At 38.6% G+C, this 26189-nt stretch overlaps 1 protein-coding gene across 1 annotated transcript in view; it reads right to left on the bottom strand.

Moving 5' to 3' along the window:
* The window catches only part of LOC133279204 (opsin-3-like), an 81171-nt gene that overhangs the window by 48400 nt on the left and 6582 nt on the right, over nucleotides 1–26189 (bottom strand). Inside the window, exon 2 of the mRNA XM_061472640.1 lies at nucleotides 8299–8624. Coding sequence (XP_061328624.1) covers nucleotides 8299–8624 — 326 coding nt within the window. The remainder of the gene's footprint in view (nucleotides 1–8298; nucleotides 8625–26189) is intronic.

Here is a 26189-nt window from a genome sequence, read left to right as displayed (position 1 = left end):
AACTCCACACTAGAAGAGCTCACAACTCCATTGAACTCAAAGTCAGCCCTCATCTCATTTTAGACACTCTGATATAGGCAAATAAAGAAAATATGAACTACTATATTTGAGCACCACAGGTGCACTACATAAAGTCCAGGAATGCTCAAGGCCAAACTGAATATATGTGTAGTATGGATGTAGGGAGCATGTACCATCTGCTTCAAGGCCAAGGAAGGTTCTTGACCATGTAGAAATGTGTCAGTACTGAGTACGCAGACTCACCTGCATGCTCTTGTGTGCAGAGACACACAAGCACACAACCACACACACAAAAAAATCATTCCGCTTCTAGAGGTGTGTGATTTGAAAGAGTGACCTGCCCACTTCACATAAATGTTAAGTATTAAAGTATATACTGTGAAGACAATAATCTTGCATCACTACCAAAATTTTGTACTTATTCTCATTTAATCCGTTATATTTATATTACACATAGGTTTGCCTCCACTAAAAATAAATGCAGGTTTCATAAAGGAAGCATACATGTGCCATTTAAGTCTAACTCTTTAGCAGGGTACAATATTCATCATACAAAAAAAAAAAAAGGATATAGTAGGTTATAAAAATATTAAAGTACTAGTAGCTGTTGAGCAAAATGAGTATTACAAGTAAGTGAGGCCACCTTAGCTTCAGTCAGGTTAAGCTGAAGCTACAGGACCAGACAAAATTTGAGATACAAGACAGAGATGAACTGGGCTTTCCCACTTTTTGTTTATGGATAAAATAGCTTTAGAGCAAGGTAGCTGGGGAATCTATTTTTTACCTTACTTTAACTGAGGTAAAAAAAAGTAAGATCAATCTTGTAACTTTATATAATTTGACACATTATTAAGATAATTAAAGCCCGAGAGCTCAACTCAATTCCCTTGGTCATAAACCTTGAATTCACTTTTATGCAGAGGTTGTCATGCAGATATGCAAGTTATTCAACTGAGCTAGCAAAAAAATCCTACCTAGCCAGTAGGATTTGAAGGTAATGAAACAATTGATTAGAAACTTTGAAAGAATGTTTGATTTAGATTTTTACCTTTCTTCTTTTACATGTTTTTGATTTTCGGTTTGTAAGTGCATAATCATCATTTGCATCTTTTTATATCTCTGTAGCATGTGTATTTGTCATGTCATACTGGCATGTCATTGTTCTTCACTACATGATTAAATTTTCAGATAAAATTCTTTCCCTTTATCCCTGCCTCAGGCACTGTATCTTAACCTCTCAGGATGCTCTACAGTGGAAGGCAGACTAAATCAAAGAACTAATGAACGGTTACAGCTATACGGGACTAATATGGAAGCGGAATAAGGATAGAAAAAGTCAAAGCAAACATCCTTCATCTCTTCTCCACCAGGAAAAAGTAGAACTACAGTTTGGATTGTGACTGAAAGCTTCACTATATACATCGTGGTTTATGCGCAGTGAACCAAGGCTTTGATTTCCCACTCAGACAGCACTGGCTGGGGAGTGGCATAAAGACTCTCACACAATGGCACAGCTAATGTGGGGATCAAAGACATAATGCTACATGTAGGACAATTTATTTTGCTTCAAATCTTCTGCCAGATATTCTGCTTGAGGTCACACATTGGTTTCTTAAGCGGAGTTACACTACAGGAGAGTAAGTGTGGCTCAGTTCTCAGTGCTGAAGCATAAGTGCACAAAAACATATTCTTTACCCTGCAGAACATCCTTCCACACATTTAATTTTTCCAGTTTTATAAATGGTGAGCAAACAAAAAAATCTTATACTTTTGCCTACCGGGAAAAAAACTTCATTAAATCACCCCCTGAACAGAGGCATCGTGAGTGCTTCGTATTGATGTATACCATTTACTGTAAACGAAAAACTCATGAGACTGCAGCTCATTCTTTATGGGCATAATGCATCCAGAGATTAATGCATCAGAACTTTAACTTCTATTAGCTTGTTATTAAAGATTGTAACAGGCTTATTTCTTCCCTAGTTTATCTAAAGAATGAAAAATGTCAAGCCCAATGAAATCCTATTTTCTGACCAGCCATTAACTTGATTTACGATGAATTTGTACTGTGCGTGATTTACGCCAACATTGTATCACTGCTTCTCTGCAAAATAAAAACAATTAACTCATGATTTACATTTATGCAAGCATAGGGGAAAGAACATCATAATCTTTTCTGTCTGCTTCCCTTCTAGCATGCTCAGATCTCAAAAAATGACTCACCTGGTCACATGTTTCAACAGTCAGTCAACACAAAGAACAACTCTGAGTGAACATACCTGTCACCCATGACTTAGACATGTGTCTATACAAGACCTGACAGCTGCTGAAATCTCTAAACACTGGACTTTTACATTGGACTGACTCGCCATACCTTCGCTCTCTTAAAAGCTGACATGGCGAACTTACAAACGTTGCAGCTATACACAAAGAAAAAATGTTATCTGTCCCCTTTGTTTCTCAGGGTTTCACATTTTTCTCCACTGTTACAGAAGACACTGAAATTTATGCCCTTGCGACAGCCTTCTTCAATAAGAACTGGTATTAATGCAGCACACAAAAGTGCTGTCTATGAAAGTGCAAACAAGTATTTGTAAGGACCTCACTAAATGAATGCCAAAATTCAGCGTTAAAATGCTACAGATTTTGTTTCAAAAGTTATGTTATACTTGTATTTTATATTATGATCTGGAACTAAATAACAATGACACAATTATTATATCTTTATGGCAAGTTTTAAAAAGGAAAGGCAAAGTTATTTATCATTCTTCCTCTATACAACCAGAAGTTAGGAGAGAAAGTATACATAAAGGCCCAAAGGGAGGAAATAAAGTTTATGAACACAGAGTAAAATAAAATAAAAATAAAAATTAAAAAAAAATAAAGATATGCTGTCTGTCCGAGCACATTCACAGTTAGGATCAAGCATACTCAAAGCTAAGTAAAATCCCAAAGGATTTAATCACATTTGGAAGGGAGGAGCTATAGGAACCAAAGGACCAGGTCTACATCATCTTCACCTGAACTACATTTCTTAGGACTTTGTTTCAATAAATAATGAGAAAGATTTTGAGCTTTGTTTCTAAAAGAAGGCCTGTGATACAAATCTGGTTTTATTTAGGGCTTTTAGAAGATAAGAGTTAATGGTACATAATTGCTTTGTCAATCCTCTCAACACAAGTCATAACTTCAGTGCCACCAAAGATACAGTTTCAGAAAATCAAATTTCTCTATAACTAGACATATGAAGCACACGAAAGAATGATGGAACAATTATTACTTTTCTATCTTACTCTTTGTATTATGTGAAGATAAATTATTTTCAATCATTGTGCATTCTGCCCTGTCTTCCCCTGCTGTCTTCCTACAAAAAATCATTTCCAAATGAGCTGGAGAACTGGAAACAGGGGGATCCTTCTACTTTATAATCCTTTCCTGAGTACCTTAATGAACAATGATAATTGTTTTTACAGATATTTTTAAATGTTCCAAATAATGCAGACATAAAATAGGATTAAGGAATTGTAAATCATAAAAATCTCTGTTTTCTTTCTTTTTTCTCTCAGACTTTCTTTGGAGACACAGGAGATTTCAAAATCACCACTGTTGTTTATATCCAGTGATTTTTAAAAAATACTAGAGTCAAAATCTCATCACACAGAATTCAAAATTCATTTCTTCAGGTTTATAATCGAGTCACAATTTCACTCTGGGCAATACTTTTTATGTAAGAGACAAATCATTTTTCCCCTGCTAAATTTGGTACTTTGAAGTCTGGAAGAGGAGTAAGAGAGAGAGGACCAGGCAGCTCTCCGCAGTGTAACCTTAACTGTCTTCATTCCTCTACAAGTTGACAAGACTCAGAAAGGTCAGGGCATGGGATAAAAAAGATGATCTGGTTCTCTTGTGACATGTAGAAGTCAGAAATCATGTGGCACTTTTCAAACAAAACAACAAAAGTTCCTGCAAAGGGAAATAGTCTGGTAATTCCACTACCTAAGCCTACATTTAAGTCACAAGTTAAGCTAGCATTTTATGAGGAATTAAGCATCAGTAGGTGCACCATGGAGTGGAGGACAAGGCATATTGGTAAGGCCAACTTCTTGAATGGTTTTTCTTGGTTTTTTTTTTTTTTTGTCAAAAACATGAAGTCAAACTAGAACTCAGGTAATGACATGAAAGGATGTAGTAAGTGCTTTTCATCCCTACTTTTTCTTCGCTGTTCTCAAGTAAAAAGAAAAACCCACATACAGTAGAACTATCAGGTCAAGGCACACATCCATATACTCCAGAATCCCATGATACAGCCCACTGTTGCACTCAGCAAGTCAGATCTGTATTACACCGTGTGTTGAAGTCTTTGTGTTCTGCTTACAGTCCTTTTTATTGTTAACAACGTCCTAGCTACAGTCCATAAAGAAATGCCGAGCTTTGTTCACGCACAGCTTTTGTCAAAGGAAGACTGGCAATGAGACAAGCCAAGACACGAGGCTCCACAAAATCAAACTGAAATATTATCCTGAAACAATGCTCTGGGACTCTTCTTGCCCTTTGGCAAGGTTTCTATATGCAAGTGGGAGACAATGCAGACTGAAGAGATCTATCCCTTTTACAAGTTTTACTAATTCTTATTAGGCTGGTTCATGAGTTCTCTGGGCCCCCCAGCAGAAGATTTTAATCATATTGTGCCTTCTGTGCTACAGTGATCACAATGCTAATCTCTGTAATTCCACATTTGGGAGCCCACTTTTCAAAAGTGTAAACAACTGATGCTGCCTTTATAAAGAACATTTTTCCAGAGGGAATGCAATGGTAGAGTTATAGAGAAACATCATAAGCCAAAAACTGGGGGGAAAAAAAAAAATTGCACTATGAGTAATAAACCATTCTCAATTTTCTTCCCTTATTCTGTAGAACGTGCTCAAATAAAATATATGTAAGTAATATTTTGTGAGGGAGCAAACTTTGACCCTTTCTACTTACAGGTATCAGACACTTTAAAGGAAAACGAAGAAAGTGAATTTCTGCATCTGCAGGAATGGAAGAACAGGTTTCTTAAAAGCAAGAAACAAGAGCAGCAAGAGTGAAAATACGGACTCAGAGGGAAGAAAAGTCTAATAAAATATTTGTGTTTCTCCATGCCATAAAAACTGATGCCCTACCAGATTCCCTAACAGCTCCTGAAACCACATTTTTTTCTTCAGCTTTCCATTTTGAACACTATTTTGCTTAGCATCTCTGAAACGCTTTCACTATTCAGAGCTAATATTTCCCTCCTGTGAGTGAATTACATAAGGATGGCAGCAAAGACTACCTGCAGAACCAAATTCAACCATCCACATAAAGCCATTCTGGAAAATAAACCCATACCTTTAAAGAAAAAGACCTGTCCAATTCCTAAAGGTCTTCAAGCTTGATAAATGGCAAGAGCTCTGAGATGATAGTGCAGTCATGTTGTAATACTGTTTAATGGCATTTGCTGTCAACATTATTCATACAAGGATGCTATTGACTTGTAATTCCTTGAAAAGACAATCTTTTACAAAACCCATATTACTGAAATCCTTGAGTGTTTTACTATTACAGAGATTGCAGATGACTTCATAGGATCTATTAATGCTCCAAGTGACAGGATGCTACAGCAATTGGCTAAATTTAGAGAAGAAAAAGAGAAAAGCAGATATATAATTGAGTTCCTGCAATAAGAAAATGCAGGCACTGTGCCAAATCTTGCATTAACTATCCCAAATCTACTAAGATATTTCTTCCACTGCAATTAATTTACATTGCACTATTAATAATGGCGTAACTCGCGCACTCTTGATCTCAGGGTACAATACCATTAATGCTACAGTAGTCCAACATAAAAATTTACACACATTTTGAAAAATTATGAAATGCATATTTCAGAAAATTTACCAAGCAGTTGAAGCTGGGATAATGCACTTACTATGTTTGCAATGCTCCCACATTTCTTCTAATACGTAACATAGAGGGTCAGAGGACTTTAATCTATGAGGTCAGAATATTGCAAGATAATGACTTTTGTCCACACCAGAAAGTAACAGCATTAAAATAGATGCAGTAATCCTCTTTTTTGTATTACCCTATCAGCTTTTCGTAGTTTTATGTAAGAATTACTATATTTTTATTTGCATTTGCTCATCCCTTCCTCCAGTTAGAAATATGACATACTTTAACATTTCATAATCTATCCCATTTATTACGGAATAGTTAGAAGACCTCAGAAGTGGAAAAAGTCTGTATTTCAGTGACTGTATTATGATATGTTCTTTATAAATTTATACACAGGCCACAGGAGATTTATGAAGTGCAAGATTTCAAGATTATGGTACTGGAGACAATTTCCGGTACATCAGAGAAAGCTGAGGACTTATGAGTTTTCTGACTGAGATTCTTTTTGCTGAAACTTATCAAGAAAATCTTTTGCAAACACCAGGAAAGCATTAGAAGGTTTGTGCAAAAATTTAGGGTTTAGCTACTCTAGACTTCACAAATTCTCAGGCAGCTGTTATGACCTGTAGTCGTAACAACTTTAGAGGGGAGATGTGATCTAATCCTCACTGGACTTCCTCTGCATTTAACATGCATTATTTCCCTGCTTTTCCAGAAGATTATGCAAGATTGGGTTTAGCTCTTTTTCACTTCCACCACTTACAAAATTTCTCAAACCCTCTAACCTCAGCATCCCAGAGACTTCCAGGTCACTCTGGAAAGCACATGGAGGATGGAGAAGGCAGGATTGTGGAAAATGCTATTACTTCTCCTATTTTTTCCCCCAGTCACCCTCGTCTTCCACCCAGTTGTCCTGGGTTAAACCGCAACACAAGCCTACCCAGTCTTCATGTCTAAATACAAAATGGCTATAGATTGCTTGTATCTTTCCTATGATACTTTGTTCCCTCAGCATGTTTGCCACAACTTTGAGACCCATTAGGCAGATTGGTGCAATTACTACTAAATTTAAAACAAAATTTAAAAAAAAGTGAATAAACACAAGTCTACATTTAGAACTAGAAGCTAAAGAACATGCCACAAGAGCTTCACCCATACAAATATTTGCATGTGTTGTGATGGCTGTTGCCAGGAAAAGGAGTGAAGGCTGAAGGAAAGAAGAGAAAAAAGTTTAATAAAGTTGAATCTTCTGCATATTTTTAGTAGGACATGTTCCAAGATGCTGCTCTTTTCTTTAAGGTAATGGCAAAGGATACTGCTGCCCAGGGACCAGATATGGTCTTCAACTTCAGTTTAATGGCTTACTGGAATGATTTTTTTTTTCCATATTACTATTGCACAGCATTAAGAGGATTACGAATGTGTGATTCATCAAAGGGATTTTACTGCTCCCCTCAGTACTCAACCAGGAAAAGATTTCCCATTTGGTCTTCAAGTGTTTTGAAAGTTTTGACAAATCATGCAAAGCGCACAACCTTAATTCCTTATGACTAATCAAAAGTAAACTACATCCACTTTAATTCTGTATGAGAGCCTCTGTTCAGGGATTTACTGATCCCCCCTTTTTTTTCCTTTTCCCATTTAACACCTTTAGTTAATTAATCTGAACATTTAAGAGAATTGCTTTTTAGACATCACCTCTACACTCATTCTTATTATTCATCATTAAATCATTTCATTACTGCCCCAAGAGTATTCAAACTTCACAATACTACACCCCCGTCAAGGTCTTTTGGAACATTCATTTTGGAATATCTGCGGTGAACCTTAAACCAGTCAGAGAACTGTCACTGTAGTAGCAGTAGTATTTAAGGAAACTTTTAAATGTGGCCTAGAATTACAGGGAGAAGCTGATCCTTAGGATAACTCTGCAAACTGCAGTAGAATTGCATTACAGTAGAGTTAGGAGTCCACAGATTAAGAGCAGAAATGATTAAAATGTCATCATCCAAAACCAGGAAGAAATGTTTTCTTGGATGCCTTATTCATAGGCAGGTAAACATGTACTGGCTTCTATACAAATGCAACCTTCACCCAGATGTGCTGGTTTTCCTAGAACACTGTATTTCCAAAACACAAAATCAGTATCTATATGGATATTCATCTAGCGGCTCTGACTGGATCTTCAGGAGAACTATAAAGCTTGGTGAAGACCTCCTGCCGCTTTCTTGAGGCTGTGGCCTTTATAATTTCATTATGATTTGTTGTTTTGCTATCATCAATATTTCCAAATTTGATAGAGGGGAAATGGAACATACACCTCAGAACAGTTTGCACTATCGGTAACACTCAGCTGCTTACCTGTTTGACAGTGTAAAGGAGGCGACCATAGCAGTACATCATGACCATCACAGGGATGACCAAGCAGAATATGAAGAGACAGATGATATAGGATGTGGACTTTGCTGACTCCGAGGACCAGCGCACTGAACAGCTTGTACCTGCCCCTTCTACCCCGTAACTGCTCCAACCAATCAGAGGGGGCACAGTCCAGACCAGGGAGTAAATCCATGAACCACCAACTGCAAGCAATGCCTTCTGGTAGTCAGCGCTGCGCTTGTTGCACAGGGTGAGTGTGCTGTAGCGTTCGTAGGACAGGACAGCCAGGGAGATCAGGGACACAATGCCTGCAATGAATCAAGCAATTTAAATGCTTACTTTCATTATTCATTATTTCATGTGGCATCCATCTTAAACCCTAAGAAATTAGATGCTTTTCTGGTTATTACGTATTTGAAGCAACAGTAAAAACTATTTACATTATTCTGTATGCTTAAATCCTCGCAGGATTTGGTTGCTCTATCCCTTGTGTCAAATTCTGTGTAACTTGCATTTATCTTATATTGGAAGATTTTTGTACTTCAGACTTTTAAAAGCAGCTTCCCAGATTTAGCTGGTTTTCTATTATCCAAGGGAAATCCATTTTCACATGAACTAATAAAACGTTGAAAGATTCCCTTGCTAAGAAATATTCAATTTTTAACATCCATGAGCATTTTCAAATATTGCATTGACTTTTATACATGCAAAAAGCTTTCAATTCAAGATTGGGAATCCCAAAATGAAAGAAGCTTTTGCACAAATGCCCCATCAGCTGGATATATCTTTAGTTCTCACCAGATATGGAAACAACAAACAACCCTTGGCATGACTGTGATACAGCAGGTCATAACTTTATTTACATGTGCACCATATAATCAAGTTTAAAAGTTATTTAAGTTAAAATTGAGCCCTAGCTGCCAGACCAGTTATATCTTACAATCGAAGATTCAAAAATCTGGTTAGTAGGACATTTCTACTCTCTCTTCCAAGATTTGAGGTCCTGACTCCCTCTACAAACCTTCCAACAAATCTGCTAACAGAAAAGGTGATCTTCAGAGGAATTCATAGCTGTACTCCATTTTTTCCCCATTTAACTGTCAGCTTTTCTTGTAGCTCCTTCCTAGGCATAGAATAGAGGTGATAGTGCTAGGCTAGCCTGTACCCAGGCAAAACACCCCACACAAAGGGCACAGGAGAGGATTCTCCCCAGGCACAGCATTTTCCTTCTCCCCCCTAAAATTCAGTGACTCCTTTCCTATTAGCTGGATGCAGGCACATTCCTGCCATCTTGACAGCAATTTGCAGTTACTCTGTGCAGAGCTGGTTATGGCAGAGGACCCAGGGGGAATGAAAGTACTGCTTGCTGCAATAGGATGCCTTATTTCTCAGGGGAAGAGAAGGCAAAAGGTGTGAGGAGAAGGCAGGTCCTGATGAAGAAAACATCTTTCTTGTTATAAAAGCCCACTGTATATTACAGGGAAGTCAGACTTCTTTTAAAAGTAGATACACTTAGAGCTGTAAAATGACACAGGTCCACTAAATGCAACTGAGTTACACATTTTAAGAGTGTAATTTAAAAGCTTTTTTAAAGCTAGACTATTTTAGAGGCAGAATAGACTTTCTGATTATCCCTCATCTAATCTGATTTCCTACATTACATAGTTTTGAAAGCCCGCTTCCGTAATTCCTGCATTAAACACATATGTCAATATAGAAAAAAAATAAAAATAAAATAAAATAGCAGGTTCTGAAATACAGACTTGGGAACAAAGAATCTACCATTCTCTTCTTGCTTCCAGCCCATACTTGTTTATCTTCACTTTCTGAGCATTGCCACTTCCCATGCTTTTACCTGCTCAACTAAAGAGCTTCTCACTATCAAAAGCTTTTAGCTCATGTAGGTACCTAAGGCAAAATTCCAGATTTTATACTGAAACTTAGGCCTCAATATTTCTGCATTTTAGATGAGACTGTCATGCACTAATAGAAAACAGTCTTGGCAACAAGAAATCTCTCCCCTCCCAGCTGAATGCTCTATAGCAACCCTGTATTATTCTTGCTTTACCTCCGATGGCAACAGAGGGCATTATGTCCCTATTTTGAGGAGATGGCAGGTGAGATGTACCTTCAGGCTGAGAATATCCTTCAAGTCCTGCAGGTACAGTTTTGCCTAGAAAACCCAAATAGGGTGGTCAAACTTCTCTAGCTCAGGGCCCTGCTTCCTGGGTGGCTGCTTGAGCCATTGGGCTCCCAGGTCAAGTCTGAGCAACGCCTGCTCAACCCTGCAGCTGTGCTGCTGTGCAGCAGCTTCTTATGGTGTGTATGATCACAATTTATAGCATTGTTTACACTTCCTCGTATTTTTGCCTGTTGGCCAATAGAAAAAAGACGCTCATCTTTTCTCACACTGGTATTTATGATGGACAGCTTTATGAAGTAGATCTGAAGATAACTACCCATGAATGCAAGATTGTTTGCTTTGAGACAAAGAAAAAGCCTCTTTAACTGACATAAAATTAATACTTAGTTATTAAATTAGGACCATGCTGATGCCAGTAAAGAATAAATCAAATATTAGCAGACAAAACCACAAAAGTTGCCTTTAGATTATAGCAAATCATTTTTCTTCTCTATGCAGAAGAAAAAGGAGACTCTTAATTACACATCTTGGCTGGAGCCTTTTCATCTTTATTCACCTTTTATTGTTGAGTTCCACTGAAATGACGTAAACTACATTTTTCTCTGGAGGACAATAACTGTGACATATGGAATCCCAGGCCACAAAAGTTTAGGGAAAAAAAAAACATTTTTTTGTCATAGTAAGACTTCAAGATCTGTGCTATACTTGAACTTCTTAATAAGCACTGAAATTAACACCACTGTGCTTTGAGTTCTAATGATTTCAAGACAACAAGGGGAAAAGAAAGCACTGAGAAGGCAGCCTAGAAGAGATATTAGAATAATTCAATGTTCTTCATGTACTTAAAGTTAATGAAGCCCAGCTAACTTTTAAGAAAAATTACAATATTTTGAAAGAATGAAACCAGTACTTTGAAAGACAAAAAAAGGCTGCAGTGAAGAGCCAAAACCAAAACAAAAATTAAACAAGTAGCTTCTACCCCACAGTGAGATACATTCCATTGCATTGGCTGCAAGTAATAAAAACACCTATTACCCAGGGAGGAAGAACCTAAACAACAGGGGCCATGACAACCCTCTCTGTCTGCTTTGTGTGATTTTGTGCAGGGTACACAAACTTGGGACCCTCTGCACCCCAACACTGCAGTTCTACCCAACCAAGGGTCTTTCATCTTAACACAGAAATCAGGAATAGACGAAACCAAAACAGAATGTCCATCAAGAAACAACTCTGTTCCAATACCATGGTAGGTTATCAGCTCCAATGTCACCATTTGCTAAGAATACCCTTAGCTTTTTAATTTTAAAAAGTGGGGTTTTGGTTTTTGGGTTTTTTAAAGCTCACTCTCATTTGATGCTTGCAGCAGATACATAGGCCTAATTTGCTGGACTGAAACAAGATTATTTCCTAACGAAGGCAAAACCTGGTTTTGTATTCAGTATTTAGTTTGACACTGGATGAAAGTTAAAAACAGGGATCAGGTGTGTAAGTTAGTGAATGAGCTGCCAACAAAAACCTGATTATTGCCTTGTCCTCTACATGCTTTTCAATAGCACTCAGTATGATCTTCATAATTTTTCCACACTTTCAGTCTTCCCTTTCACCCTTCTTGTAATCCAGTTTAGATAAAGTAGAATACAACTTCTCACTTTTCATTGTGCCTACTATTTCTGCGTATCAGACTTGTGTCATATGCATTTAACTGTTGTGGTCTTTGTCAGAAATCCTGCAGTTATCTGTATTCTATTTTACACCCTATCTATTGCAGTCATAAGAATTTGTGAGAATCTCAGCTTTAAAATAAAAAGCAATTAAAAACTTTAGACTTATGGCAGAGGAAAAGATTTGAATGTGATCTCCATAGTCTTAACCAGAAAATAATTTAAAAATTATTTAAGTTATAAAAAGGAAAAAGCTAATTATAATTTCAAGCTAAGCACAATGCTTTATGCAAGCATTTCAGTCTTATTTTTGCAATAGCATTTATGACTGGCTTGACTGTGTATATGGATTTGAAATGAGTAATGCTTTCTAAAATTGAAACAAAATTAAGTTCAGGAATTGAAAATCTAAACAGAATTTGCCTCCAACAAATATTTAGGGTCTTGAGCTGGTACCTAGCCAAGTAACTCCACAGGAGTCAATTACAGTGAGAAATGTAATTTGTTCTTCCAACATTTCATGCAAATACAGGAACAAAGCTGAGGTTCTCACTGAGCAGTACTGGAAAATGACATAAAAATCCACTGCAGATTGAATTACAGAAACAAATAATTATTAAAAAATTAACCATGGAAATAAGTGACTTTGAGACAAGCTGGATGTGAGGCAAAAGCCTTTCCTGCACAGCAATTAGTTGCAGTGCAAGAAACTCAATTTCAAGTTGTAAACCAGGATAGGCATGCATTTATAGGACTATCATCTGAGTCGTTACCTACTATTTACTTTCATTTAAAGATCTTCTTGGCAGCACAGCAGAAAATATGCTGTGAAGGACACAGCAAATCATTATGCTTTGTCCCTGTGAATCCCAGCTAAGAGCACAACATTTCGTATTAGTTTTTGCTGGTTTACACTGCATACTGATGCAGTAACTAGAAATAGGATGCAGCTTGCCAATCATCTGTAGGTTATCATAAACTGAGTCCCAGAGATTCCGTCTACACTGGATGTTTTGACTACGAATTTAAGTGTATTTGCCCTGTTAAATCTCCTGAAGGTCATTATCCTACATCATGATTAGAGTCCTGGAGCATCACACTTGCATGACATAATGATATCCTGCACTGCATTCTGGTTCCCAAAGATGAAGGGCAATGAAAAGAAGCTAGCAGTAAGCTTAGGCACACTGACCTTGGAGGAATGCAATGGCATTCCTTCTTCCACATGACATTAAAGCAGGAAAACTAAATCAAATTGCTCAGAAAAGGCCAAGATGATTTTATTGCACGCAATCCCCATCCAGGCTGATTTTACCCACTCACAGTAAGTCATTCACTCACACTCTCACACCCACAAACACGAAGGTCTGTATTTTACAGGTCTGTCCAGGACCTCTTGTGCAACAGGGAGAAGAAGGGATTCTGGCTATCAGTTCCTCAAACCTCTTGCTTACAGGTACCTCCCTGGCAACAAACTGAGGTTTTCAAGAGGCACCACTCCTGTTGAAGCCAGGCCACCCTGCAGTGGTGAAGAGTGAATTTGGAGATACAGCGAGAAGCAGCTGAAAGGACATTTGCAGGAATAGAGGAAACATGCTCTGATCTCCACTTAGAAATGCCTTATTGGTAAACACTTAACACGGTGTCTTGGGTTCACCAGTAGCAGTCATTTTTTTTCTCCTTCTTAGTAGCTGGTGCAGTGCTGTGTTTTTTGACTTTCGGCCTGGAAACAGTGCTGATAACACCGATGTTTTTAGTTATTGCTCAGTAATGTTTACTCTGACCAAGGACTTTGTGAGTCGCATGCTCTGCCAGGGAGGAGAGGAAGCTGGGAGGAAGCAGAGACAGGACACCTGACCCAAACTGACCAAAGAGGTATTCCATACCACAGCACATCATGCCTGGGATATAACTGGGAGTTACACAGAAGGGCGAGCGCACTGTTGGAGTGGGGCAAGGTATTGGTCTGCAGGTGGTGGTGAGGTGTTGTATTCTGTTCCCTTGTTATTTCCTTTAACATTATTATTATTGGTGGCAGCAGCAGTGATTTGTGTTATACCTTAGTTACTGGACTGTTCTTATCTCAACCCATGGGAGTTATATTCTTTCGATTCTCCTTCCCATCCCTCCGGGAGTGGGGGGAAGAAAGAGGGGGGGAGGTGGGGGGGTGGACTGCGTGGTTCTGATTTATGGCCTGGGCTTAAATCATGGCACACGGGAAGCAGGTAGGTTTCTCAGAAATGTTGTATGTTCTAACACAGGTACATTCCCTTCCCCCTAGTCCCTCAGGCTTCAGCTCCTAAATCTGCTGCTCTGTTAGGTGGAGAATATGCTAACATTCTCTGTGGTACTATGAGACAGTGATAAGATGCAAAAGGAAGAAAAGTTTTTTGTGACTATATGCACCCCAAACTGGGAATACTGGGGAATCGTATGCTAAGGTATTCTTCTGCTGTTTCTTCTGGCTGCCGTCCTTCATCACACTTCCCAAGGACTTAGAGGTAAACATAGAACAACGTGGTAAAAGCTCTTTTCAAATGAAGGCTCTTACTAGCTCAATTTTACGGTTTCAAGTTTAATTCCAAGTTGTGCTGCTGAATGGTATTACATAAATATGTTACTGAATTATACAAAACTAGTTTGATCAGTGACTCAGTGCTATTTTCTAGGGAAGTAACTTTGCTGAATTTAAATGAGAGCATGTCTGTAAGTTCTTTACGGAAGTAAAAAAAAAAACCCACAAATCAAAGTGCAACATAAACAATTTAAGTAATTTAAAAGACATGCCCTTTCCAACATATATGCACTTCTGTGTTTCCTTAGAAACCTTTCTGAAAACATATCCCAGCATCATTCCTCATGGACTCTGCATGCAATACAATTGGTAGGTCTAGTATTCACAAGGCAGGTTTGGAAGCAGCAAGAGGGGAAAAAAAAACGCAACAAGATCTCTTTCTAATGGTAGCTTAATCTTCAGGTGAAATTTTATCAGCTCTGGATCAAAGTACCTTACCTAACACCTGCCACAGCATTGGAGACTTTGAGAGTCCACATGGAACAAACTGTGCTATCATCAGCTTTGATTCCATCTTTTAGGTATTAGTTACTGCTAATACTGATAAGGAAAACTCCTGGGCTATGCTTACCTTAAAGTCAATGCATTTATTCCACAAAAATACAGCCATTTCCACCACAGAGATTGCTGCCTTCAGAGACTTCCTTGCAGGTGAGGAGGTCAGAATATTACGATGATAAAAGCAGAAACTTTCAAAAGCTGACTCATCTGGCAAAAGGGGGGGGGGTGGCATTTCCGTCATCTGTTGACCTGATCACTGACCTCCTCACAACATATACACTTTTGCAAAAAATCAGAAACTACTGAGGGGCACAGCATCATGGGAAGAAAGAACAAAACCTGATAACTGTTAAAGAAAATAGAGCTAATAAGAAAACCAGAATACTTCTTTAAGTCTCAAAACACACACTTAACTCCTACAGTGAAGACAGTCAAGTCCTATCTCATTTATAGTCTCCAGTTTATATCTCCTCTTCTTGTGTGACACTGCCACAAATGGCAGTGAGAATGTTGATCAGCCTGCAAAGTCTGGGACAGGCAGCCCAGAATGAAACAAACTCAGCTAAGCTAACAGAACACGGTTATATTAGTCAAGTTGGTTAACAACTTCCACAGCCGCTAGTGCTAGTGGGAAAGCAGCATCCAATGAGCAAGTTGGAGAAACAAGTGAGAGATTGTGAATATGGAATTTTACAATAGGTAGGTGTTTTGGTTTTGTGGGTTTTGTTTTGTTTCTTCAGTTTTTAAGGTAAGAAGCACAACTGAATATTCAAAGGGATGCAAACAGGTGTGGAGAATGGCAGACATAGGGGCCTGTGGCTGCTCTTCCTTCCCTGCTCCTTCCCCCCAGAATATTACTCACTTTAAACTTTTCCCTCACAAACGAAAAGAGATACACAATTTATAAACCAAAATCCAGCTCTCAACAGATTTTGGCAGAAGACCCCAAACATTTCCAGAATTGAAAAGAAAGCCCACTGAACCTAGAGGACTTTCCAGAATTAAGATGAATAGACTGAAACTGAGCACTGGGCTTGGTGGACAAACAGCCAATACTAGCCCGACTTGCTTGAACTTTACAGCTCAGTATCTACACTTTAGCGAATAAACAAATCATAATAAATTAACCTCTGATATAGCAAATCACAGTGTGAATACAGCAGCTCCTGATAAATTCAGTGCCAATATAAATGATACAAACTGTAGAGAAGTGCATGGATGCTTCAGTAACTGACAGAAGCAGCTGAGAATGGGATGTGCTCCCAAAACATTACTGGGTATATTTGGATATGCCTATTAAATGTTTATAATAGGCATCGAACATACAGTAAAAGCAATCAAATATTCTTGCATTTGGTGATTTATTCATTGAATGCTCCCACGTGTTAGTGGTCATAACACCATTTTCTTTGGATCTTTAAGGCATTAGAAACATTTCTACTTATTTGAAATAGAGAAAATGTTCCCTACAATCATTTGTTACATATTAGTAGTTACAGCCAGTTTTTAAATGCTGGCGGTCTCAGCTTTAAAAATACAGGCTACTTCAAATATCAGCAATTCACTTTGAATAGACATAAATGCAACAGTAGCTATTTATTTAATGCCTGTAATTATTTGTTTCTTTTGCATAGATGACATCTAGTCATGAGTCCATTAGAGAAGGCAATCATTCCTTTCCCTAAAGAATTCCCTTCCTGCTTAACTCTAACGGGAGTCACAGTTTAACTCTGCACTTGAAAGAAATCACTGCAAAATCACTGTTGCATTCAATCCTGTTGGGACAAATCTGACAGCAAACATTACTGGCCCTGTTCAGTAAACCTTTCCTGCTCTTTTCTCAAGAGTCATTTCTGTTTCCTCTCTCCATTCCCTTCCTTCTGTGTTTGGCGATATCTTCAATACAGACAATATGTATTACTTTTAATAATAGAGAATTATTTGGTTTATTCTTTCTTTCCCCCGTTGCTGAATTTTTAAATACACATACATTGTGCTTTAATGGTGACCTTAATTCTTAGCTATATCTTGTAACTTAATATGTATCACTGAGTAGTACTATGCTTTTCTGCTGTTATTAATAAGTTTATCCATCAACCAATCAGCCAACTACTCCTAGTGGTATAAATATAGCAAAGAACTCCCTTTTGCATCTCAATGATACCAGCATAGTACAAAACCCCCCGCAAAATAAACAAAAAAACAAAACAAAACAAAAAACCAAAAAACAAACCCAAAACCAAAATTGAATATTAATTTTGCTCTCATTTTCCGTTCGTTATGCAGGATCCCTCTGCATTCTGGACAGCAGGCTAGCACTTGCAAATTCAGCCTCCTAAATCAGCTGCCTCCTTATCAGTGTATTTATCCAGCTGCCATAAGGAATCAGAATAAAATATAATGTCAGCACTAGATGGAGCTCCTATACAGCAACATCTCGGGAGAAATCTTTGGGGCTTGTGAGCCTGTGAAAGCAGGGATGGATGGGTGTACAGTGCTAGCATAGTAGGAGGATGCTCCCAGGGCACCACTGCAGCAGCCCCATGTCCATATATGTCCATACTCACACTGTCTTCCAGAGCCCCCATCTCCAGCCAGGAGTACTCCTTTGCTTTCCAAACAGGCACAGATCCCCAGGACCCTCCTTCATGCTGAGCATCTGCACAGATGTAATACATAGCCTGTAGTCTCAGGGTTTTCCTACATACAGGGTATAGTACCAAGCAAGGTTAGAGGTGAAATTACAGTGTATTACATCATTACATCATCTGCCAGAGGCAAGCTTCCACCACAGCACACCTAGCTAACTTCCTTCCTACAAGCCTGTGCTTTTTCACTGAATGTAACTGCTTATTTTTAATAACAAAGGTATATGTCTAGAGATTTTAAAATGATTCTACTCTCTGCTTTTTTCATCAGTTACTATTCCTAGGGAGGGAACACACTAGAAATATTTACTCTTCGGAGTCGATTTTCCGTCATAAGGTCTAGTGGACAAACTGTTTGTTATAATAATTAGCTATTAACTGGTCAATAACTAGTCATATCTGATAATATAAATGCAGTGTAAAAAATACGTAGATCAGTCTTTACATGGCCCTTGGGCCAACATGTTCTTATGGAGTTTTACAATCCAACAACGTCACGTGCTATGAAGGTGGGATGAAACAGTAGAGAAGGCTGCACCTACCTCTACCCATGATGACTTTGCTTGCTAAAGGATGTGCAGTGAGGAGAAGCAGTATTAACCCTTCAGAAGGACCTCAGAAGAGGAGATCTTTTGCTACATCCATTAAGACATAGTTTGTAAATGATGCAGACAGAAATCCTTTGCAGTGTATTTCATCTAGCAGACAAGTCTACTCTGCAGTAGTAGATTGGTGGAAATTGCACTAGAGAACATAGTAGTGGATGTATACAGAGGTATGACATGTTGGGACAAGCCAGCATGGCTAGCATGAGGGAAGCCATGCCTTACTAATTCATTAGAAGTCCTTGGCAGTGCCATGCAGGCAGGGATGATACATTCAATAAAGCCTACTTGGATTTCCAAAAAAACTTTGACTAGCCCAGGATAGTAAGCTGCCTTACAATAACAGAAGTTTTCACACAGATAAATAATTGATTAGAGGCAGAAAATAAAGAACAGGAGAAAACAGTTTTCTCATTGGAAACTGTGGCCAGCAAAGTCCCCTATGGATCTGTGCTAGGCCCTGGGTTATTCATCACATTGACAGATTGTCTGGAAGAGATAGCAATGAGTGAATTTTGCTGATTATACCACACTGAATAACTCCAAATCAACAAAAGCTAACTGTGAAGTACTGCAGAGCAACCTCATGAAACACTCACTGAGCAGATGAAATGCAATACTGATGTAAACTGCCATATGTGGAGAAAACCAGCCCTAGCTTTAAATACACAGTGATTGTTTCTGACTGACTTACTGCTCTGCAAAGAGAGTTATGCAAACCACTTCCACTCAGCAGCAATCCTCAGCAGCATTTAGAAAAGCAAACATCAGGGCACATTAGAAAAGGAAAATGGAGTTAAAAACCCCAGAAAATGTGAAAAGTTGGATGGCGGAAGATTATTTAGAGTTTCTCATAATACAAGAACTGGGTTTTCAAATGAAATCATCAGGTTGCAGCCTTAATTACAGGAGAAGGTGCTTTTCTTTGCATAGTATATAGTCAATAAGTAGAATTCCTTGATATATTATATCAATATATATATTATATATTAATTTTACAGGGTTCACAACAGCAAGCAGTCTGGGAGATAAATCCAGGGAGACCCAGACTGCTGGGACTATGCACTGGAAAAATATCATTGGATGCTGAAGGTTATCCTAACTCTAAGTTTAGTATTCTAGACACATTAACTGAGCAAATATTTAGTACATGAACACACAACCCTCTGCAAGGCACAACTCTTATTTAGTTGTTGGTAGGAAGAAACACTTACAGCATAGTAAGAGGCCATTACCTGCTTGTATCTACTATTAATATTTCTTTCCCAAAGGTCTGAGTGCCCCAACCCCAGAAAAGATATTAATACTTGTAAAACTCATTCTCATGCTCAAATTCCTTGTTAAACACCCCTTGATGCACTGACCAGTAGAGAAAAACTGTTATATAGAGCAAACCAGATGGTGATACATCTACTGCTCCCATCACAAACAATATTAAGCTATGGCTTTGTATTTCCTTACAACCTGCTTTCTACCCATTAGAAAAAGCCCATTTAAATCCTGACTGGCATATTTATCTGGCAGTCTTTCATCCTACTCCTCTGATGCAGTTTTTGCCTCTCACAAGGATATTAAATAGAAATACACTTTCAGTTTTAAGAAGCACACACAGTAAAGCAATCCTCAGTGTCATCACAGTGTTTCTGGTCCTCAGCCCTCTCACACTACCACATGTTCTCTCTTTGAAAACTGAGCAGATCAAAACCAGAGCAAAATTTGGTAGTTTGGATAAACTTAGGCAAACTGCTTGGATTTGTTACAAAGACTTAAATTGAAAAGCTGCTTTGTGCACCATAGTTAGTGCACGGGACATACATATAGAACACACCCAAATACCACGTCAATACTCTACCCTTTCATTAAGGGTCAGAATTTGTAACTCCTCATCCCTACCATATTAATTCCTACCCTAGAACTGTGCTTAATTAACTCCTGCTGAACTGTCACTGAGGCAGATGGCTTAGCTGCAGGGATGGCCATCAGCCTCCTGCGTGGTGCTTGCTCTCCTGCCGCAGGTGGAGAGGAAGGCAGTGCCCCTGACCACAACGTCAGATCCCTGCTCCAGGATACTCTGCTTGTGCTGCCTGCTGTGCCGCATGCTAACAGCTTGGATAATTTCATTAGGATGATTAAACCTGTCAGTGTAAAGAGATCCCCTGGCAATTTCTTAAACAGACTGAATGCAGAACAGAAGTTACCCACAAATTGTAAATTTGGCAAACAACAATGCTTCAGTGTGCACATGCACATAAGAATTAAGTCTAATGCAGATCCAGTGGTATTTGACCATTGCATGCTCTAAAATTTTCATAAGAACAAGTTAAAGTAGATTATCTGGGTTTTTTTTTGTAAAATTCATGCCATTTCTTAGTTCAAAGCAAATCTCGACAGATGTTAGCGTGCTATTCCAATACTCTGTACTAGACTCAGACAAAAGTTAGAGACCAAGCAATAAAATGTCACATATGTGAATTAACTAATGGTTTTGAATCTTGAAAATTGTTACAGTCCTAATCTAAGCACAGGTTTGCATTGCCGTTGATTTTTAAAGATATTCAAACTACTTCTCATGAAAAATTTTCACACTCAAGTCCACTTTTTTCCTACCATTTCAGAATGTAACTTTTCATCTATCAACTCATCTGAAGCCTGCCCCCTTTGATCCCTTCTTACCATAGTTATCTACTACTTCTGCTGGGGATTGTATTAGTGAAACCAATAGCAACAATGGAACAATAGAGAAAAAGAAAACAAAAAACATAACAACCAAAACACCATAGAAAATATAATTGAGAAATAACACTAGAAAATTAGAACCTATTGAACATCGGCCTCCGATAAAACACTACAAAATGTATGTAAAGATTTACAGCTTACCCCAAGTGAGTCACCTTCTGCATTGTGGTTGCCATACTTGTGTAGGGAAGAGCAAAAGTTTGTAGCTGGCCATAGGATGAGATTGTACTTCAAACATATTGGCATCTCTCTGTGAAATAGCTTTAAGAAACCACAAACAGGAGATACTTCTAATGTAATTTTACCACATTTTGGGAAGACTTGTTGGATGGAATTGCCCAGAGCCATTGAGCCTGATGCTGACAGCTGGAATTAGAAACTTTCAGCTGCAGCAAATGAAGACTTACACTGTTATAACACAGTAGTTTTAAAGATGGTGCCCAAGTAACCTTGATTAAGGCATTACAGTCTGGACGGGGAGGGGAGTCAAGCAGGCCCAGGGAACCTGAGGCATTCACCCTTGTATGGGGTGAATGCTGGCCCATCTGCCTGCCCTGATCTGCGTTGGGCCAGCACAGCATGGGGAGAGAGACAGGTCCCAGGCCAGTCAGGGGTCAAAGCACAGGGACACTCCAAGAACAGTAACAGTGGGATGTCGGGGGGGAAGAAGCAGCCCATGGAGTGGTGCTCCCTTGCATCTTCTATCTGAAGGTATCAAATATTCCTCCTGCCTGGATCAATTATAGAAAATTTCCAGCAAACAGAGGTCATTTTGACAGTATTAAAAAGACCCAAGCAACCCACAACAAAAACAAACCCACAAACCTTCCAGTAATCCAATCCTGTTAGCTGTGATTTCACAGGTGAGTCATAGCTGTGGAATCATAACAGAAACATTAAATGGTCTGCAAATCAATAGAGGCTGTAGTTTATTAACTTACTAGACATTTACTGAATCTCCACTTTAAGAAAGTTTCTCAGCTAGCACTGATACCTAGAAAAATACAAATGTAAACAGAATAGCTCCAGCTTTTGAAGAAACTTATCTTTCCATGTCAGCACGCTCTTTTAACAAACTACTGCTAATTATTATTTACTCCTCTTAATAGATTTGTCTAATTAGAAAAAGTGGCAGAAACATTTAACAGTGAAGATTAGCCACAGATGAGAAAAAGGGGAAAAAATGAAACTGATAGTTATTGCCTATTACTGTTATTATTTGGAGCTATGCCAATAGTCTTGTATTCCTTTTATCACTAAAAAGCCTGTAAGTATTCATTTGCTTACTAGACTGGAAGATGTAGCATTCTGCTTAAATGCTTCCAAAAAAAAAGAAATGGACATAGAAAATGAATGTCCTCAGTTAAGAAAAAGCCACTAGGAATATAGCTTGGATTTAAATAGCCAGAGATAATATCCTCCCTCTCATATAATTCAGGGACTGCAAGGGAAATGTTAAAGTTTTGCAAAAAATTATCAAATTCTGTTCAGGTATGTCAGTACATAGATGCTCTTAAAGAGTTACTGGAGACTATTAAGCACATAGTTAAATGGAATATGATTTAATAGCCTTTCACAACCAAAGTCCTTTGCTCTCTAATATGCTTTTTTCCATTGAATATTGTTTATGTACTGGGCTCCAGTTTATTTCTTTTTGCACACTGAAGGACCAGAAAGTCAAATATATTTTAATAACTATTTCTTTACATGGTTTCTGTTTTTTCCTGAAGTAATAAAAAACTGACATCAGGCACAGCACTGCTTGGGTTAATGCCGGGACCCAGGATTAAGGAAAAGGGCCTGCAAATGCAAATGATTAAACTGAACTCTGACAGAAATGCTGTTCCATCATCTAGAATACAGCTTACAGCCACAACCTTTTAGAATCAATTCACTGTCAGGATAATTTTGCAACAAATATGAGCGTTTAAGCTTCTATTCTGGGTCTCTATGTAAAGCGATGTCATTTGCTTGCTCCCTTGCGTAAAACCCTTAGTGTTCTGCAACATGTGGCCATAACACAGAGTGATGTCCCACAACCAGAAGTACGCAATGGAACTGCAAGCATGACTGTTCAATAAGGAAGCATAAACCATTGGCAGAAATTTGAAGTCACTTGCACATGCACAGAAACAGACTTTGTGCACGGGCAGAACATTTTTTCACATGGACATCTGACACCACCACACAAAAATGACAAAGGAATTATTGATTTCCTCACAGAATTCCTCTGTCCTTCTGTCCCTCTTTCCAGGACACGTACACAAGCTGCTATCCACCCTTCACTGTTGGTATCTCTGCATGTTTTCTGCTGTTTTCTTTTGGTCAGGCACTAGGAAAATAGACTCCAAATTATCATACAACAAAGCACAGCAGAAAACATTAAGGATGGCAGCCAAGGGAAAACATGATGACTCAACCTACATGTGGCTGCTGGTGCAAACTGAGGGTACCTGGGGATCAGCGACCTGTGCAGAGCATGCTCCAGCTCCTGTCTGAGCCATGTGCTGGAAATTCTGCTGTGCTGAAAGCTGGGAGGGTTGAGGAGGAGGGAAATGGGGGCTTCTAGTGCACCCCACAGCCCCACCGCAGTATCACGTGGAGATGGGGCTCACCTGGGGCTGCCCAAACCAGGGGAGGGAGAAGCAACTATGCCTGGTGATACAGACACTCACTGTACATCATAGGATCTGACCTAACACTGTTAGCATCAACACCCTGAGTCTGCAACAACTTAAAAACACAGGCAAACTGAATGACACCTTAGGTGGTGCTCTGCCACAACAAAGGCAAAACCTTCTCTTACCTTAAACCGGTGTTAAAACATCTACCAGAGTGAAGTGTCTTATTTCAATAATGCTCAAAGCACATTAGGTCTTCTATTTCCATTTCCTCTGCACAGCATGATTCCTTTTATATCAGGTTTTCCAAAACTTTTGCCCAAACTGACTCCTTACTTCAAGCACTTGAATTGAACACAGAAGCCCAATACTTGTGCTCTACAAATTATCTGTATGAAGACCAAATAGCATTTTCCATACATGATGAACACTGGATCTTAAGCTCTGACAGAGAACTGGACAACTCTTCATGGAAACACAACAAATACTCACTCTTGGACAATTCCAAGTGATTACAGCGATATATGGCATTTAGTGCCTATAGGAACTAGAAATAAACTAAGAAATAAACCAAGAAATAAACCCAACATCCAGGATGAAGACACTGAAGTAGAGAGGGAATTATACGCAAAAGTAAGCAAATGACTGAAAGACAGAAGGACCAATAAGTATGCTACTTGTGAGGGTCATCTCATGACTCCAGAGAGCTACAGAGTACATACCTATCCCTGAGCTTGGGCTCCTTTCATAACCAGTGGGGATAAGGGGGTACTTAGAGGGCACAGCTCATATCATGAGAGCATCTCACGTACGCTGGACAATCTGCATGCTGGCACTACAAATCTGTTTTTCCATTGGCTCTAAAAGAAGCTGGTGGGGGATTGGAAAGTGTCTGGTTTTAGTCAGATGACTCCCATCTCTTTCTAAGGTGTTCAGAATTTCATTTTCCCAGGTAAATATGGAGAATATAATAAGTTTTTTTTAAGATTTGGTTTTATTTCTCATTACTCTACTCTGGTTTTATTAGTAGTAAACTGATTTCCCCAAGTGAAATCTGTTTTGCCCATGACAGTAACTGGTGAGCAATCTCTCCTTATCTTTACCTTGACCCAGGAGCCTTTCATTGTATTTTCTCTCCCCTATCCAGCTAAGGAGCAGAGTGATACAGCAGCTTTGGTGGGCACATGGCTACCATCCAGGGTCAACACAGAATATCAGCAGAGGATTTCCAGTATGCTAGAAGTCTGTACTCTAAATTTAATTACCTTAGTTTAGTGCAATGAGTCTAAGCCACAGCTTGTATAATTAAGGTAAACAATTAAGAAAAAAAAATACTTATTAGTAGTCACAAGACAGCTGGCATTTAAAACAAAATCATGAGCAGCTCAATTCCTCATTCAGCATGTTTTCTGGCAGTTTACAAGGGAATAAATCAATAACTGCTTTAAAGTGGCTGAAAAGATTATCTATGTAGTTGTGCACTACGGGGTTTCTAAAAAGCTTAGTTTTAAAAGTCCTCATTTAGACAAGTCCTTGGCTTATCAACAGACAAAAAGACACATATACATGCCTTACTTCAGTTAAAACAGATCTAAGAACGTAGCCCTCTCCTGCATCCTAGACAGACAGGACACTATGCAGGAAGACATGGACTCAAATCACGAAGTGTTTACGTGGCTTTGGCAGCTCTCTGTCCTCTTGCATACTGATGTTCACTTACAGAACACTAACCTGAATTCATCTTTTACAAAGAAATAAGGGCATCAGCTTCTCAGGCAAACTGCCAAGTACTTTAACTACCATGAATGTTGAGGAACAGAAAACAACCAACAGACAACTGAAAATATGAACTAAGACTTCAGCAGTCACAAAATTATCCTTGGTGGTGATGTGCCTTGAAACTTTTCCAGCATTAGAATCCCACGTCGGAATTCCTGCGCCAGAGACAGCTTCATCTTTCCCATATGTATTAATCTGTTTAATATTTAATCCTGATAGGGCATTGCATAAAGTAGCAATTCTGAAAATGAGCTCCAGGAGTCATCTGAGCCCAAATTATGCCTGTCATACATGTTTGGGAAGTCTACATTAGTGTGAGTATCTTGGGAAAAGATGAAATGTTCTGTAAAGTTTTCATCTGTCCAGAGATTTGAAATGTTTAGTAAGGCACTGGAGAGGTTATGCATAAGATGGTCAAAACTGAGTTACAAGCTTCATTTTAGGATGACATATCACTTTGTGTTTATATAGACTCTATGGGAGTGTGTTATTAAATAATGGATTTTTACTACATTAAAATCTAATGCTTAATAATTTCATTATATATTTAACAGTTTTTATTTCAGCTTGCTTGCAGAGTTTACGCAGAGTTCAGCTTGGATAA

The sequence above is a fragment of the Pezoporus flaviventris genome, unplaced genomic scaffold, assembly GCF_033815535.1.
Source record: "Pezoporus flaviventris isolate CSIRO_AGI_PZ_B2104156 unplaced genomic scaffold, CSIRO_AGI_Pfla_v1 ptg000072l, whole genome shotgun sequence".
Classification (NCBI taxonomy): domain Eukaryota; kingdom Metazoa; phylum Chordata; class Aves; order Psittaciformes; family Psittacidae; genus Pezoporus; species Pezoporus flaviventris.
The sequence above is the reverse complement of the archived record's forward strand: the minus strand, read 5'-3'. Positions and strand labels throughout refer to the sequence as shown.